Here is a 16,714-nt window from a genome sequence, read left to right as displayed (position 1 = left end):
AGCTGCCAGCACTTGAGCCAAACAGCTGTAATCCCTGAAGGGACGAAGCCACGTCTCTGTGGCCCAAGTCATGCCCTCCTCTGGGGGTTGCAGGCGCCCCTGAGATTTCTGAATAAAACAGCCTGCAGGCAGCTGGGCTGATGCCTGGCGACCTCATTCCAAGGGGAGCAAAGATGTGTAGAGGGGGAGGGGACAGTTGCCATGCAATATTTAAGGTCTCTAGTTCCGGAATGGCTCTGGTCTGCTCAGGATTTCCCCTCCCCTCCCTCTCTCCCCTCACCCCCCCCCACCGCCGCCCTGTCTTCCGAGGGCTCTGTTTTTCCACCAGCTGAACTTTCCCTTGGCTTTCTGAGGCCAAACCTTACGGCTTTCCTTCCCCTTCCCACCCCCACAGAAAGCCAGGTGGCCGCCGGCCTGAGAATACCTCAAGACTCTACTCTCTGTGCCCAGAATGCCACCGTTATGCGATAAGGTTTACAGGGACATAAATCAGACCTGGGTGTTGGGTAGCGTGGATTGCCCCTTTTGTGGCAGCCAAACCATCCTGGCCTGGCAGGTGGCTTATGCATGGATCAGGAAGGGTTCAACAGGGCCCCTCCCCTCCTCCAGACACTCATGTTTTAGCAACTACAGTAGGGATAGACACCCGTGGCCTCCTGTCAAACACTGTTTAGCTAGAGTCAGTACTCTTCTGCTCCAGCCTGCAGAGATTAATTCAGGAAAATAAACACCGGAACCCATGTCACCTCCTCTGAAAAGGTAGGCAACTCAACCAGGACACATCGGCGACCTGCTACCTCAGCTGACCCCATTCTCAGCACTGTAGGTCCTTATGAAAATGGCAAGGGTGATAAATGGACTTGCCCAGGGGAGGAGAGATGTGTCACACTAAGGAACCAATCTCAGAGGGGGAAAGAACAGTGAGCTAGCCCAACCAGTGTGGCTCAGTGGTTGAGCATCGACCTTTGAACCAGGAAGTCACAGTTCAATTCCCAGTCAGGGCACATGCCCAGGTTGCAAGCTTGATAGATCCCCCAGTCGGAGGTGTGCAGGAAGCAGCCAATCAATGATTCTCTCTCATCATTGATGTGTCTATCTCTATGAACCAGGAGGCCATGGTTTGATTCCCAGCCAGGGCATAAGCCTGGATTGTGGGCTTGATCCCCTGTGGGTAGGAGGCAGCTGATCAGTGATTCTCTCTCATCACTGGTGGTTCTCTCTCTCTCTATCCCTTCTCTGAAATCAATAAAAAATAATTTTTTTTAAAGGGACAGTGACCTGGGACAGTGATCTACTAAGGAGTTCATGAGCTATTTTCAGCATTTCAGTAAGCCAACCACACCGTATACCACAATCATCCATAACCCATGAGAACGCTTCCCAGACTGAAGCAAACACCAGCATTCTTGGCTTCGGGTTGCAACTAATTGGTGTGTTTGCTGATTAAGTCAGAATAATATTAGACTGGCTGGCACGGCAGTGATGGATATAGGGTAGCAGTTTTATTTTTAATGGAAAAGTAATCAACTCTCAACGCATGAAGTTGTGGTGGGTAATGTTTCCAAACATGGAATTCATTGAAGGAAAGTGAATAAAAATAGTCCCTGGTGTTGGAAAGGCTGGGAACCGCCGATCCAGTGGAAAGAGCACTGGGTTAAGAATTAGAAAGAGGGTCAAGGCTTGCTTTGGTTGGGACCGTGGTGTCATAAAATTGGTTTTGTTAGGGCCTTCCTGTCATAAAATTGGTGGCAGCGGGGGGAGGCAGGGGCTGGGGTGGCTGGCTATAGGAGGAAATCAAAGAGAAGCATACGGAGGGGAACCCCAACATGGGGAGTCAAAAGACCAATGTGGGGGGGGGGGCGTTTACAAAAGGTAATGCGTCTCCCCAAGTCCAAAGAACACTAGCTCTGGGCCTGTGCTTGAGACCGAGTCAGAATCCAAGTTTTGGAGACTGACCAGCAGGTGTAGGCTCTGGCTCCTCTGCTTCTTGGTGGTGTGATCTTGGACAAGCACGTTCACCTGTCCAGCCTCACAGCGTGATGTAGTACGCAAGTGAGCAGTTGGTACAGCACCTGGTGCCTCGTCTGTGCACCTTAATGCAAGGTGGCTGTCATTGTTGGGGATGCCTGCTGGGTGGTATTTAAAAATCACTCCCCCAACCCCTCTGGGAGGATGGTGGAGTACTAAATCCAGAAGATGGGGTTGGACTTATCAAATAGCGCCGACAGCACAGAGGTGCCTCCCTTTTGCAGGGGTTAGATGCGTCCCATTGGGTGGTGCCCAGCCCTTAGGTTCCACCCGGCCCAAACATGACCCACTCTGGGAGGTCCCCATGCAGCTTTGGAGAACTTGGTTTTTGATAAAGATGCTGAATTTAAACGTTTCCAATGTGGGCAAGGTGATGCCGGGAGTAGGCAGGGAAATGGGACCGAGTGAGACCTGGAGAACAAGAAGTGAGTAAGGGGTGCGCGAAACCAAGGGGGTGGCAGGGCCAAGACCCAGAGAGAGAATCTGAACATGGGAGATTCAAGGGCCTGTAAGGAAGAGGAGGAGGAGGAGGAGGAGGAGGAGGAGGGAGAGGTGGGCCAGTGCCAGCCTGGCCCTGAAGAGCCATGTTATGACACCCGAGGAGTTATAATCAGGACCCTACATGTCGCTCTTAACCAGCCTTCTAGCTGCCATGGTGACGGCATCATTCTTGGCTGACATCATTCTTGACATCATTCTCTCGGTCCATCTCCTCGGCCATCGCACCACTCCCGCCCAAGCATCATCCCAAATGCAATGGCAAGTGGAGGGGCACAGAGGGATGTGTCCCCTTGCGCCATCATGAACCTGGCCAGAGCCAGTGGGGAACATCTTTGAGGTAGCAAATAAACCCTGTGTGGGTGTCTTCAAAATACAGCACGTGAGCTTGAACCTGAGTTCCCGTGAAACCCCAAAGTCCAACACCTTGATGAAAGCGAAAGAATAAGACCATCTTCCCCTGAATTACCCCAATGGCAACAAGTCAAGGGCCGAGGCTATCCTGACACCTCAGCCCTTCCCTCCCTCCTATAAAAATGCTTCTGTCAACTTGGTCTAAGTGTCCCTAATCTTGCTCACTCGCAAAGGGACAGAGGGATGAGCAAAAAAAAGAGCAAAATCCTAGAAAGTCAGGAAAATGTTCTCATTTGAAAGAAGCGTGGAAGTGTGACTAGGCTGCAATGGTTCCTCCATCCCTTCATATGGCCATCCGAACAGAACTGGGGTTTTTAATCACAGCGCACATTTCATAGGCCTTTGTATTCATTTCAGGTGTACAGGATAAGGGTTGGATAATCCTATACTTGACAAAGTGATCCCTCCAGGATTTTTGGTACCGACCTGGCACCATCCATAATTCCTATAATATTATTGACTATATTCCCTATGCTGCACTTGACATCCCCATTTACGATTTTCTAACTACCCACTTATACTTTCCAATCTCTTCACTGTTTTTGCCTAGTCCCCCAATAATATTTTATGGCTGAATAATATTCCATCTCTTGGCTATTGTAAATAACACTGCAATGAACCTAGGTGGTACATACATTCTTTCCAATGAGTGTTTGGGTTTCTTTGGATAAATTCCCAGAAGTGGAATCACTGGGTCATAAGGCAGCTTCATTTTTAATTTTTGAGGACCATCCATGCTGTTTTTCATACAAAAAGAATTATGTTAGCACAGCCACTCTGGAGGGCAAGCCTATGGGAACTACTAAAATGTGAAATGCATGTCCTTGTGTCCAATAATTCTAATTTTTTGCCATGGAAATATATTTGTTCCCGTGAGCAAGAGGATGGTGCAGTGGCTATTGCAGTGGTCTTTGTAAGCATGAAAAGCTGTTAGAATCCTAGATATCTACCAATAGGTGAATGGCTCAATCAATATATACCTACACCTACAGGGATATTATATTATTATAGTAATATCATAGCATATGGTAAAATATAGCATAATATTGCATCATAAAATATAATGTAATAATATAGCAGAGTAGGTGATTACATTTTTCGAATCAGGTTGCAGAGGGTTAAATATGGGCTCGGCTATAACCTTGAACAAATTACCTAGGTAATTTTTCTAGGCCTCAGTTTCCTCATCTGTAAAATGGAGATGATAACAGCTCACCTGCCTTATGGGACTATTGAGAGAATGCAATGAGCTGATGCATGCTAATTACTTAGAATGGTGCCTAGCACAGAGTAATTGCTGCATATTCAGTTTTTAAAAGTCATAACCCCATGGAACATTATATCTAAAAAGAGTGAGGTAGATCCAAATGTGTTAACTGAGACCAATCTCTAATACACATTGCCCAATGGAAAAAAAAGAAAAAGAAAAAAAAAAGCAGATGCTATGTGTTGTTCTACTCTTCATGTTTCTAAGGGGAAAAGCTACTCTGAGTTTTCTATCTGTACCTATGAGTATAAATGCACAGAGAAGAAAGGGTCTAGAAAAGGATCTAGAATTAGAGGAGGTTATCAAAAAGGACTTTACCGTGAACTGCTTTTAGATAGATAAATAGGTAAAGATATACATACATACATACATACATACATATAACATGGATGCAGAATATATTCACAAAATACTTGTAACTTTAAAATGCGGGTAAAAATTAAAGGGCTGAGGTGATACAAACCACTATCCCCCTTCTATAAAGGAGGAAACTGGAGTTTACAGACATCCACTAGCCTGCCTAGGCGCACACAGCCAGCACGCCCTGGATGATCTCCGCCCGGCTCTGCCCACCCCCTGGCCTCCCCACCACCCCACACTGCCTCCCCAGGCCACCCAGGAGCCGCTGTGACAAAGGCTAGAAGAAGGGGCCTTGTTGTCCTTTCTGCAATGGGAAAAGCAGTGGAGAATGGTGGCGTTGTTTTTGTTTGTCGTTGGGGAACCTGTGGGAATGTGCCGTTCAGCTCTGGGGCCCAATGGTTCCTGCGGCTCCTACAAAACAAAGGCCTCCGCCCAGGCCACCTCTGCGCCTCTGTTCTAGCCTTATCTCCCCAGGGACTGTGAAAGGGACACCACGGAGGGCGGGGATTCTCCAGCCAGCGGGACCCAGCCTCCTGACTCTCTAGTTTCCCACCCACCCACCCCCCTGGCCATCAGCACGACTGGACAGGGCGCCCCAGCTCACCCCACTGGAAGGAAAGAGTATTGCAGTCTGAGATTCTCCAATGGAGTAGCTCTACTTCCCCCTGTGCCTCAGGGGATGGTCTTTTTCTTATTTACTTTGACTTGGTGATTTTGAGTTCTAATAGCCAAAGGACGTCAGAAATGTCTTTTTCTTTTTCTCTAAAGCCCTCAAATAATCATGATAAGTTCTCCCTCCCGTAAGATGACGTGTAAAGAAAATCTCATTTGGTTATCTTCTCATTTCGAAACGTCTCCAGTCCACAAGGAAAGCACTCTGGCTCACCACCCATCCCATGTTGGTCCTAGGATGGCTGGTCTGACTCAGAATGTCAAGGGTAAGTGCAAGTTGAGACGTTATTGAAGAATAGTATAGTGCAATGCATTTAGCCTCCACCGGCTACAGTGAGCAGCAGCGTGGATGAGACCCTGAACAAGCACAGCCTCTCTCAGCCTCCACGTTTCCATCTGACTCAATGGACAGAACGCCCACCCTTCCACCCGCCGTGAGGTGCCTGTGCCCAGCAGGAATCGGAGAGCAGCTCTCCTCTTCCTTAGGGTTCCGACATGTGGGGCAGCCTGGGTCCCCACCCCACGTGGCTGCTGGCTCCTTTCTGAAGTTTGATTCCCCCCACCTTTTTTTTTTTGCTTCAAGTCCCAAGGCCCAGGGTGGAGTGTCATTGTGTGGGCTCGTGAGAGGGAATAGATCCGGCTTCTTTGAAAATGGCTACTTTGCTAAAAACCACAGCCTCAGATCTGATACAGAAAGAATCTGCTGGCACTGGTCCCTGTCAAAACAATTCTGTGATATATCCGGGGACCATCCTCCAGGCCTGGCAGGGCCCCCAAGCTGAGCCTTCCTCTCCGATTCCCACTAGGCTCAGGGAGCAGGCCCCCAACACCCCATCTCATGGCCCCTTTCCTCTATGTGTGTGTGGGGGGGGGGGGGGAGCAGAGAGAAGGACTTGGAGCTGTGAACAAAATCCTATCTACTGCTTCCCCCTACCCCAGAAACACCCCCCTACACACACACACACACACACACACACACATGCACACACACACATGCACACACACACACACACACACACGCAGGCACGCAGGCAGGCACGCAGGCACACACACTGCCCACCCCTGCCTGTGCTGGGCAGAGCCGCTGGAGCAGGATCCACCTGGCCAAGACTGCTTTCTATGTTCCCAGACCCCTCCCTTCCCTCCTCCAGAGTCAAGGTTTTGTGAGGAGCTTCAAGGGCATGACTGGTGGGGAGGGGACCACGGCCGTGGCTGCTGCCAAGTCCTTCCTTCCTCCCACAGAGTGGCTTCTAAGCCAGCGTGTAGTTTACTCTGCTCCTCACCACTTCACTGGGGTGCAGGGCCTGGAGTTGCCATAGAAACACCTTTGAACTCTTCCTCACCCAGAAGACGGTGCCAATCCCCAGGGCTTTCGGGGAGAAAGGCCAGAAGAGGCACCTGTGGATGCGGAGAGAGGAGAGGGGAGGCTGGGGTGGTGGAGATGGAGGGGGTTCCTTAGAGAGGGTGGGGCCAGGCCTATGCCATGCCCCTCACCCAGCCACAGGGCACCGGGCCACAAAGAAGAAGAAAAAAGCCAGGAAGGTTCTGGAAGAGGAAGCTGGTGGGCTGGCTTGAACCTCTTTAATGAGTTACAGCATCGATCGGTGGGTCCACAGGGGTCAAGGGGAACGGGCGCTGCTGTGTATTTCCTTCTGGGAGAGAACAGTCTTCAGCCGGGGTTGGGAAGGAGGGAGGCTGTGACTAGGAAAACAGGGAGCCCCCTACTGGCCGCCCGCGCTGCCAGGCAGGGGAGGTCAGGGAGCAGCCCACAGGCACACCTCCCATTTTTAAAAGCATTATCTCATCGCTGCCACCAGTGCAGTGCACCAAACCCAGGCGGCACAGCGCTGGCCTGTAGCCAGCGTATCGAAGATATTTTTTTTATTGTTTCTTTTTTCGTTTTGCTGTCACTGTGTTCTGGTCTTTGGGCACTTCCAGGGAACTTAGCTTTCCTCCGGAGTTCGTTGTGGGGAGAGGGAATCTTTCCCGGGTGAATCCAGAGAAATTGCAAGAAACTTTCAGCATCGGCCCAGCCTCCGTGGCGAACAGCGAGGCAGCGCCCCCCCCCCCCCCCCCCCCCCCCGCTGCGAGCGGGGTTTCCGTGCCTCTGTGTCCACTGCTCCCTGGTCCGCTTGCAGGGTGGAAACCCAAAAGCCCAGGGTAAGAGCGGGGAGGGGGCATGAGGTTCCCCCCTTCCCCATACACCTTCAAGTCCAAGGGCACACGCCAGAGCCATTGTCAGGCGCGAGGCCCTGACTCCACCTGTCAGATGCCAGGCCCCTGTGTGCACTCCAAGGAGTAAGACCAGAAACCAGTGGCTGCAGCTCCCAGCACCTCTCAGGTGGGGAGGAGGCGGGCCAGGTGGAATTTGGGTGGGGTCAGTCCCAGGAGAAGGGAGGAACCCTCCCAGGCCTCAGGCAGCTCAGCAGAACCCTCCCAGGCACACCCACAAACCCAGCGGCCAGCCGGGCCCCCTGGAGAGGGGAGGGCGTGCCACTTGGCCCCAGGAAACCTCTCATAAGCATGACCCCAGGCTACACACGCTCCACTCCCTTCTTCCCCCTCCCCAGCAGGCCAGCTAACTGGACCGACCTGGTCCCCACAGCCACCTCCCTGGTTCCCCTAGACCGGCCAGGCCCGCCAGCAGCGCCCCTCCCACCCTCAGCTGCCTCCCCTGCCCGGCTCCTGCCTCCTCCCCCGCCTCCCCTGCAGCACACTTGTGGAGGCCCTCACCCAGGACCCAGTGGAAAATTTCCTTCCCCTTTATGACTGTACTTAAAACACACATACTCCATTCTTCACCTCGGAATCCACTCAGCCGAGCGGCGAGACTGTGTCCCACCCCAGCAGCCGGCCAGCGTGTGCACACACACACACTCTCACACACACACACACACACACACACACACTCACACACTCACTCACATGCGCGCACACACACACACACTCACACTCACTCACATGCACACACACACACTCACACACACACACACACACACTCACACACTCACTCACATGCACACACACACACACAGAAACACAGGTACTCGCGCGCGTGCACGCGCACACAGCAGGGGCCTCTGGACATGCTTTATGAGCGAGAAAGGAGAGGAGAGAGATTTTCCAGCTGCTCCTCCACCTCTCGCCATCCGAGCCCGTGTCCTGCACGCCGGAGACCAGCTCTCCCAGGGCCCTCCCTGCTACTTCATACAGAGCAGCTCTAACCAAAGACACAAGCCCGGCTTGTCATGTGTGACCTGTGGCATCTTTGTTCTTTGGGGGACACGTCTGTTTTCCATGGCTCCGTCTCCCCCTCCTCACACACATTCGAGGGAGGAAAAAAAACAGCTTTCCTGTGACTTCTCACAGCTCTGTGATCCCTCACACACGCCGCCTCCCGCTGGCCATCAACACTCTCGGCACAGCTCCTGGGGGACGGCCAGCCCCTCCGCTGTCTTCTCCTCCACCCCCCCCCCCCAGTCCTCCCACCCCGCCGCTGGCAGTCCCAGGAGCTTCATTAGCACTTGCTGAGAAACTCAAGGTCGGTGTGGGTCTCATGGAAAAGCATGAACTTCTTAGGGGATGCAAACTCCGAAACTTCAAGTTTCTCCTGCCACTTTCTGGGCGCATGGCTGGCAACTTTTTTTTTTCTTTTAGTGATTCAACATCCCAGCAATTTATCTGGCATCCCAAGTTTTAGGGTCCCTTTCCCCTCACCCCCAGCGCTTCCTCCCGCCCTCTGGAATGGGGGTGAAGGGGTACCAGATGTCAACAGGACCCACAGGGACCTCAGCTTCTACAAGGAGAGCAAAGGCTGCAGCGGATTCCTTCAGCCCCTGTGGGGTTTCTCAGTGCCCTCGCCCCAAGCCCGGGCAGGGGCAAAAAGAGGGGAGTTCGCATGGCACCCCGAGCAGAGCAGCAGCGGGCAGCATCCCGCTCTGGGCTGCAGCGCAGGCAGGAGGGGCCCCGGGGGGCTCCCGCGGAGACAGCGGGGGGAGCTTACCTATGTCCGAGTTGCAGAAGGCCTCCTGGGGGTGGGTGGGCGAGCATGTGCACGCCTCGGCGCCCCAGTAGCCCAGGCTCCAGGTGCCCAGGAGAACGACCAGCCCGAGCCAGGGGGTCATCGCTGCTGCGGGGGCCACTGCTCGCCTCTCCGAAGTTGCCGTGCGCGCCGGCGGGGCGGCGGGGCTGCTGCAGCCGGAGCCGGTGGCACCCACCGGACGGATCGGGCAACTTGGTCCTAGGCGCGCTGCCCTCCGAGTGCCCGCGGGGACGGACCGGGGGCGGCCTCGGCGCGGGCGCAGACTCTGCGGGGCCGGCGGTCGGTCGCTGCGGGTCGGGGCGCGGGAGCCGGAGCAGGATCTGGAGCAGCAGCAGGAGGAGGAGGAGGAGAAAGTGGTCCAAGAGCCGCTCGCTGCCCGCTCTGCGCCGCTGCTGCTCGGTGGCCGGGTAATATACAGCGGTGCCCCCGGCGCCCCCTCCCGGGGTCCCGCCCCTCCGGCCAATCGCGGAGCCGCATTACCTCATCGGCCCTCCGAAAAGGGGGCGGGGCCGAGGGCGCGGGGCGGCGGGGCGGGGCCTCCCCCGGGCCGGTTCAGGTCCTTATAGGGAATAATGCGGCTTTGGGCGCGGGAGTGGAGGGCCTGGGAAGCGCCTCGGACCCGGACCCGCGCTGGCTGGCGGGATAGGTGGTAGCCCCGGGAGCAGCAGCTCACGTGCCCCCTCCCGCCCGCATATCTGCCACGCGCCCACCCCCCCTCCGGGCACCTCCCGGCTCAACCAGAGTCAACTGCTTCCCCCCCCCCCACTCCCCCAGCACCCACGTTCCCTCCGCTGGTCAGGGGTGGCCTGGCCCTGGGGACCCTGACTGCACCCGGAGGAAAGGCTGGGGGAAAGTTTACCTTCCCACCTTCTCTGGGAAAAGCAGAGTCAGAGGGGAAAACCGGACAGGTGGCCTACCCTCTCCCCAGCCATCCCCCAACCCCCTGCCCCCAGCTTTCCTGCCTTTTGGAGCTAGTGGTTATAATAGCAGGCCCTCTCCCCACTCACCCGGAGTGTACATTGCGAAGTCATTCGACAAACACTGTGCTGGAGGTTGGGTTCAGCAAAGCAAAGTTCTCGCCTCCATCCCGGGGAACGTGCAGGGAACATGTCAGGAAACCCATGGACACACGCCTAGGGTGCCGTCTGTGGGGGCAGCGCTGTGAAGGCCACACCACAGAGTCCTTGGGCTAGAAATGGCTGCATAGGGCACTGCTTTCTGGGGGGAGTAGGACGTCTCTGAGGAGGTGACACCCCAGCTGAGATGTGAACACGAAGAAGGCTTTTCCCTGGGAGCATCTGGGAGGAGGGAGCACCAGGGAGGGAGGACTGGCAAGTGCCAAGGCCCCTAGAAAGGGCGGGAGGAAAGGTCGCCCCACCGAGGGCAGACAGGTTTCCACCCTCTGGCAGGGAATTGGGGGCGGGGAGGTGAAAACTGGGGTGAAACCAAGTCCTGGAGGACTCTTGGGAGCCTAGACTGCGAGTGATCATGGGTAATTGCTAACAGCGAATACTCCGAGGCCCCTTGTCATGAAGGAGCACCTCGATGCAGCCTTACGCTTTCCCTACCTCACCTCCTTCCACCTCACAGTCCTGGGGAAGGAAATAAAGTTGGAATGACACTTTCCAGATGAGGAGACTGGCACGGAAAGGTGCCACGAACGACTTGGCAACCAGCCAGGAGCTGCGTCCCCGCGGGTCCACCTTGGGAAAGAGGTTTCTCTCTCTCTGTGCCCAGAGCAGCCCTCAGTTCTCAGTGCGCTGGGCCCTTCTGCAGCCGGCGCCTGCTATCTCTTCACTCCTGGTCCCTCTCCCTTTCTCTGCCCGCTCATCCCTTGAAGAACGAGACTCCAATGTCTTGGCTATAGAAATAACGAAAAGTCTAGAACACATGTGTCAAACACAAGGCCAGCGGGCCAAATCCAGTCCGCCAGGCCTTGCAATGTGGCCCGCACCGCGCTGTCATCACTGCACTCCGCTGTCAGTTTATGACATTGTCAGTTTATGACTGTTCAGTAAACCATTCGGCCCGCGATTTAGGCTGGATTTTAGATTTTGGCCCCTTCTCTGATTGAGTTCGACACCCCTAGTCTAGAACAAAGCAAGGACTGAAAATACTGCTCGGAAATGCAACTCAACCTCTTTCCCAGAAACTCCCCCATTTACCCTTCAGAGAAGTGAGGGGGAGGAGGGGGATGCAGGACATTTTGTTGGAAATGGTCTCAAGTACATTTTTAAAGTTCCTTTGTACCCCTTAAAATTCTTAGCTCCAAGGAAAGGCATCTAGTGTCCACGTTTTCCTGTCGTCTCCCCCTCCCGACGTGTAAGACCCTTCCCACCTCAGCTCTGGATCTGACCCATCCCCAGCCCTCCCTCTCTGGGTGTCAGCTCCAGCACCCGGCTCCCTGTTTCATGGGGTCCGGTTGTACTGTTTCCCCACCACCCTAGCAATACTACGAAGCCTGAGCTGTTTAGCCACCCTGCTTTCCAGCCCTCGGAGCACAGAGGAGGGCCCCAGGAGCCTTGGGGGCGGGGGTGGCCAGCAGCCCACTGAGTCTGGAGGTTGAACGAGGGCATGCTCGGTGGGATTGAGTTGCTCTGATTCCTGCTCCGCGCCAGTCACGCAGAAGGTTTTAGAAGCCTTTCCAGACCAAATCCACTTTGGATAAGCATCTTATGTGATAAGACGCTTCTCCTTCTTCTTTTCATGTTAACGGCTTTGTCCTAAATGCCAGTGTTTTCTCCGAGGGGAGCCTTGCGGAGAACAGGAGTGCGAGGCAGATAACTTTCGCCGGAACTCTGAGTGGCAGGCTCCTCCTTGAAAGCATCCGAGGCATTCGGCCACGGCAGCGCCTCAGTTTTGGAAGCGCTCGGGTCATCAGATGTTTCCAGCGGAACGGTGATGAGACGGGGGTTTGGGTTAGTTCCTCTCGCTCCCTATCTTAAACTAGTCCATGCAGCGTCTTTGGAGTTCGTCTTCCCTTTCGGTTGGAAAGTTCTCCCTCATGTCTAACCCGAGGGGACTCCCCTCCACCAACCTGTCCGTGTATGGTCGGCTCAGGCCTCGTCTTAAGGAAAAGGAGAGCAAGCTCCATGGGTCTTTGTGTGCAGGAGCCCCTCCCGAAAGCAGACCGCACAGCCAGCCAGCCAGCCAGAGGCCACAGTGCCAGGGACCTAATAGGCAAGCATCGCTTCCCCAAGCCCGCTTGCTAAGGTACATGGGCCCATGGGAAGGGCGAAGACACTGGCTTTCCCACTTGCTCTTGACAGCGAAGAGCAATGATCCATGGATCCACCTTGGGGGACCTGAAGAAGTCTCCACATGTATCTGGCTGACCGGGTATTTCCCTTCCTGGAACTTTCCTAGGAAAGGTGATCCCATGACCACCCACCCCCTGCCTATCGAAGTTACAGAACACTGGAATCTCTGGGAACGTGATTTTTCAGGAGTCCATCCTCTTCTTATCAGCGGGGAAAAAGAAGGTCCAGACAGGTGAAGGAATTTCCGCAATGCCTCCGGACAGGGCAGCAGCTGCCTGACCCTCCCCAGTGCTGGCCCACACCCATGCACACGGGACCGGCCACAGCCCACGGCCTGAGGCATGCACCTTGGCCATGGAAAGCCAGCCACTCGCCATGCTGGCCCTGCCTTTCAGATCTGCAGATGAGTTCCTCCCAGAGTGTTTGCACAGGGGCCAACGTGAAGCATTTCCCCTGCCCCAACTGACCAAATAGTGGTCTGTGATGATAATCCTCACCTCTGCCCCGCGGGGCCCCGTGAATTCACTGGAGCAAATATGGCCCTGGACTCACGGCCTTTATCTCTTGTGCGCTTCGTGTTTTTCCTTTCCAAATAATTATCTAAAGCCTTTTGAAAACATTCCAAGCATACTCCTGCAAAAGCATAAAACCTTCCTAGGGGGATGAAAGGTGCTTGTATTAAAAAAAAAAAAAAAAAAAAAAAAAGATCTGAGTTTGGTTCCAAAAGTTGGTGCAGAAGAACAGCTGTGTGTGTGTGTGTGTGTGTGTGTGTGTGTGTGTGTGTACAAGTCACCTCCCCTCTCCGGGCCTCAATTTCCATTTTATTGGATGAAAGATGTAACTCAGTGGTCTCCAAGCCCCACACACTCCCCTCCTCCCCCCGCTAGAAAGGATTAAGATTTCATGGGAAGTTCTCAAGGACAAGGTGAGAATTACTGAAGGGCAGATGGATCATGCCACTTGAACAGGGGTGAGGTGAATCGAAGGTGCCCTGGACTGAAGCGCAGCTGTCAATCACTCAGTCAACCACGACTGAGTTCTCGCTCTGATCTCTCCTCCGAGGCTGAGACTGGACATGGAGACCGTGGTGCGAACGCATCCGAGAGACCGAGGTCTTGCTCCTGAGAGAGCCCCTTGTCACAAGCCTGTTTTCCTGTCTGCCTGCCTCTTGGACACAAGCACTCAGCGATGAGAAAAGTATGCCTTTTATTGTCCCCACTCGGTCTTCCCAACAGTGATTGAACTCCTATACTGTGTTCAGATCACAGTGTCAGTGTCACCACCTCCGGGAAGCCTTTCCTGATTTCCCTCCCCAGTCTTCACCGTCTCCCTCCTGCGTATCCCCACAGCGCCCTGTGCTTCTTGCTGCTTCTGTTCCGGGACTGTAAGCCCTCTGAAGACGGGAAATGAGTGTTGGTAACAAGGGCCTTAAGAACTGGTGGAGTGAGTGTCCTACCTGGATATCCCCCTGGATGGGCCTCACCAGCCCTTTCTTCCCAGTATTCAGGTGGGCAGGTGGAGCCCACAGACCTATCCCTCTGGCCAGTGCTAGGGGGCGCTGTAAGCCAGAGAACACCAGTCCCCCGGCCTGCAATCCCAGCCAGTCTTACTGAAGCCTCATAGTCACACCCCAGCCAGCGGGTGCTGGTGCCTCTGAGTGGGCGAAGCGAGCCCCTCCTGTCTGCCACGGCCACAAAGCTCTCAGTCAGCATCCTGTCTGAGTACGCAGCTGCCCAGGTCCTCCCCCCTCGAGCTGGCCTCCCGTCAACTCAGGGGGGACGTGCCCTTGGGAAGAGAGAAGACATGAATCACGGGGCTGGTGGGATCCGGGTTCTGGGAACCCAGCGGCGGAGGCCAGGGTCGGTCCCACTCCTCCCGAGCCAGCCCCCGGAAAGGATTCCCGGAGAAGGCGCCCACAGGACATATGGCTTTTTTCGGTTGCCTCATAGGGAAATCCCTCTTTTCTCCCTGCTTTTCCCTCTCTTCCCAGACCCTCACCACAGTGCCTTCGCCCAAGCCCATGGTCCATCTGAAAGTCATTACATTCAAGCTAGGCTTTCCCAAGCCACAGACAGCCTGGTCCACCCCTCACCCTGGCCCTGGCTGGACCCATACAGGGGAATTGGGCACCTGGGACGGTAGGCACTGCAGGTTCTGGCTGTGTCTGGCTCCAGCAGGGAGTCCACACCTTTCCTTGCTTCCATCTGGAACCAATCTCGTGGCGGTAAAATGGCCTCTTGCCCAGCTCTGCCCCTGCCCTGCCCGGGAGCGAAGACCCCTCCGTAAGAGAGTCTCCGGTTGCTTCTCCCGAGCCCTGGATTCCCACATTTCTCTCCACCCGGCTGCTCCCAGGATGTGAAGCCAGAAAACACATGTGCCCGCACAGACATGCTTTGCCCGTGCTTTCTGGGGTGGTAGGTGGGCAATGGCTCCTAATTCATCTCTTGATTTTTAAATACGTGTTAATGCCCGTATGTTCGGTCGATCATTTCTGCAAAGACTAGTATGGAGTGGAGGGAGGACGTCTTCCCAGCCCTGTCTTGATGTCTCCTGTATGCCGTGGAGTCCATGTGCTTCTCCTCTGCGGCTTCCGTCAAGGTTGAGTGCTGTTTTGCACACGAGTGGGGGTGTCTGTGCCGGGTGGGCCAGTGGCTTGGGAAGGAATGGGATGGAGGGCTGGGCAGCCTCCTGGCAGATGGGGCTGGAGGCCCTGTGTCTGCCAAGGCCTCTGAACTCTTTTCCATGGAACCTGCTGGCACTGGGACGGACTTGTCCTGGGTTGCGGGGAGCATTGGACGCCGCCGATCACTTCCTTCCTTGAACTTGGCAGCCGAGACCATCGTTCTGGGTTTTTGCTGTCTACCTCTCCAATGGTACCTTCTCGGTCTTCTGGCAGAGTCCTCGGGCCCTTGCCATCCCTAAGATGTAGGTGTTTCCCAATTTTCTGTCCTTGGCTTCCTTCCCTTCCTTCTAGCCTCCACCCGCTCCCCCGGTTCTACCCACCGCCGTGCCACGGGCGCCGGAACGGGCGCTACCAGCAGCCGTATCCACTGAGCTCCCGTCTCTCTCCAGCTTCTCCCTGGACAGTTATACCCGGATGGCCCATGGCTGCCTCAGCCTCCAAAGGCTCCAGAACTCATGGTCTCTCCCCGTCTTTCCCCTGCGGCGTTACCTATCGCCACCAATGCCACCGTCGGTCACCAGGCCCCCGCCATTCTCAGGCCACACATCTCACCGTCCCCTTCTCTCCATTCCCAACGTGTCTGGCTTGGATCAGGCCCCCGCAGATTCTTTCCTGACGATTTCAGTCGTCCCATAATTGGCCGCCCTGCCCAGAGTCTTTCTCTGTCAGCTTCAATTTGCACCGCTGCTCCTGAAAAGTGTTTCAAATATAAATCTGAAACCACGCTGTCCTTGGCTCCCAGTGATTCATGTGCTCGCTGAACAAAGTCTCACACACCAAAGAAAGGCGTACGGGGCGCTCTGTGATCTGGCCCTGCCCGGGGGCCCCCCAGGGGGGATATCCAGGTAGGACACTGAGTGATGGTCGCCCTGAGGTTATGCCGCAGCAGGGCTGTCCTTGCTTACCTCTGCAACCCTGCGCCCTAATTCCCACCTCCCAGCCCTTTCTGTTCCAGCCTCCGGCTTCCTGTCTGAGGCTTTGTTCACCCTCACTCTTTTCCTGGAATCCACCCGTTAACAAGATATTCCCCACCCCCTCCGTGTCATCCGTCAGGATTTAGGATTCTTTTATCTTTCAGGATTCAGTTAGAGTCATTTCTCTTCCCTGGGAAATTCCGTGGCCTTGGGATGATAAGCTGGAAAAGACTTCTAAGACAAGAAGAAGGAAGGGGAACTCACATTCCTTGAGTAACACTCCCTAAACGTCACGTTCAAGACAGCATTTCCTCCCATGCACCTAACCCAAAATAATAAATACTATCTAATGCACATTTTACAGTCAAGAATAGCAAGGCAAAAACATCAACTGGAAAAGATATATGCGTCCCTGAGTTCAGTAGCCAAGATAAGACAATAGCCAAGATATGGAAGTAGCCTGTGTCCACCAATGGATGGATGAAAGAAATTGTGGTACATATAGACACACTGAAATATTAAAAAGAATGACACCTTGCCATTTTCTTTCTTTTTTTTTAAAAAAAAGTATATTTT

General features: G+C 54.5%; 2 protein-coding genes across 3 annotated transcripts in view; one reads left to right on the top strand and one right to left on the bottom strand.

Moving 5' to 3' along the window:
• TIMP3 (TIMP metallopeptidase inhibitor 3) overlaps positions 1 to 9,682 on the bottom strand; it is a 50,659-nt gene extending 40,977 nt beyond the window's left edge. The window contains exon 1 of the mRNA XM_084880178.1: positions 9,243 to 9,682. Coding sequence (XP_084736304.1) covers positions 9,243 to 9,363 — 121 coding nt within the window. The 5' untranslated portion in view covers positions 9,364 to 9,682. The remainder of the gene's footprint in view (positions 1 to 9,242) is intronic.
• SYN3 (synapsin III) overlaps positions 1 to 16,714 on the top strand; it is a 367,243-nt gene that overhangs the window by 163,300 nt on the left and 187,229 nt on the right. The window lies entirely within an intron of this gene.

The sequence above is a fragment of the Pipistrellus hanaki genome (assembly GCF_964339955.1).
Source record: "Pipistrellus hanaki genome assembly, chromosome: 3".
Lineage (NCBI taxonomy): Eukaryota > Metazoa > Chordata > Mammalia > Chiroptera > Vespertilionidae > Pipistrellus > Pipistrellus hanaki.
Note: the sequence above shows the minus strand (reverse complement) of the source record. Positions and strands in the feature narration are given on the sequence as shown.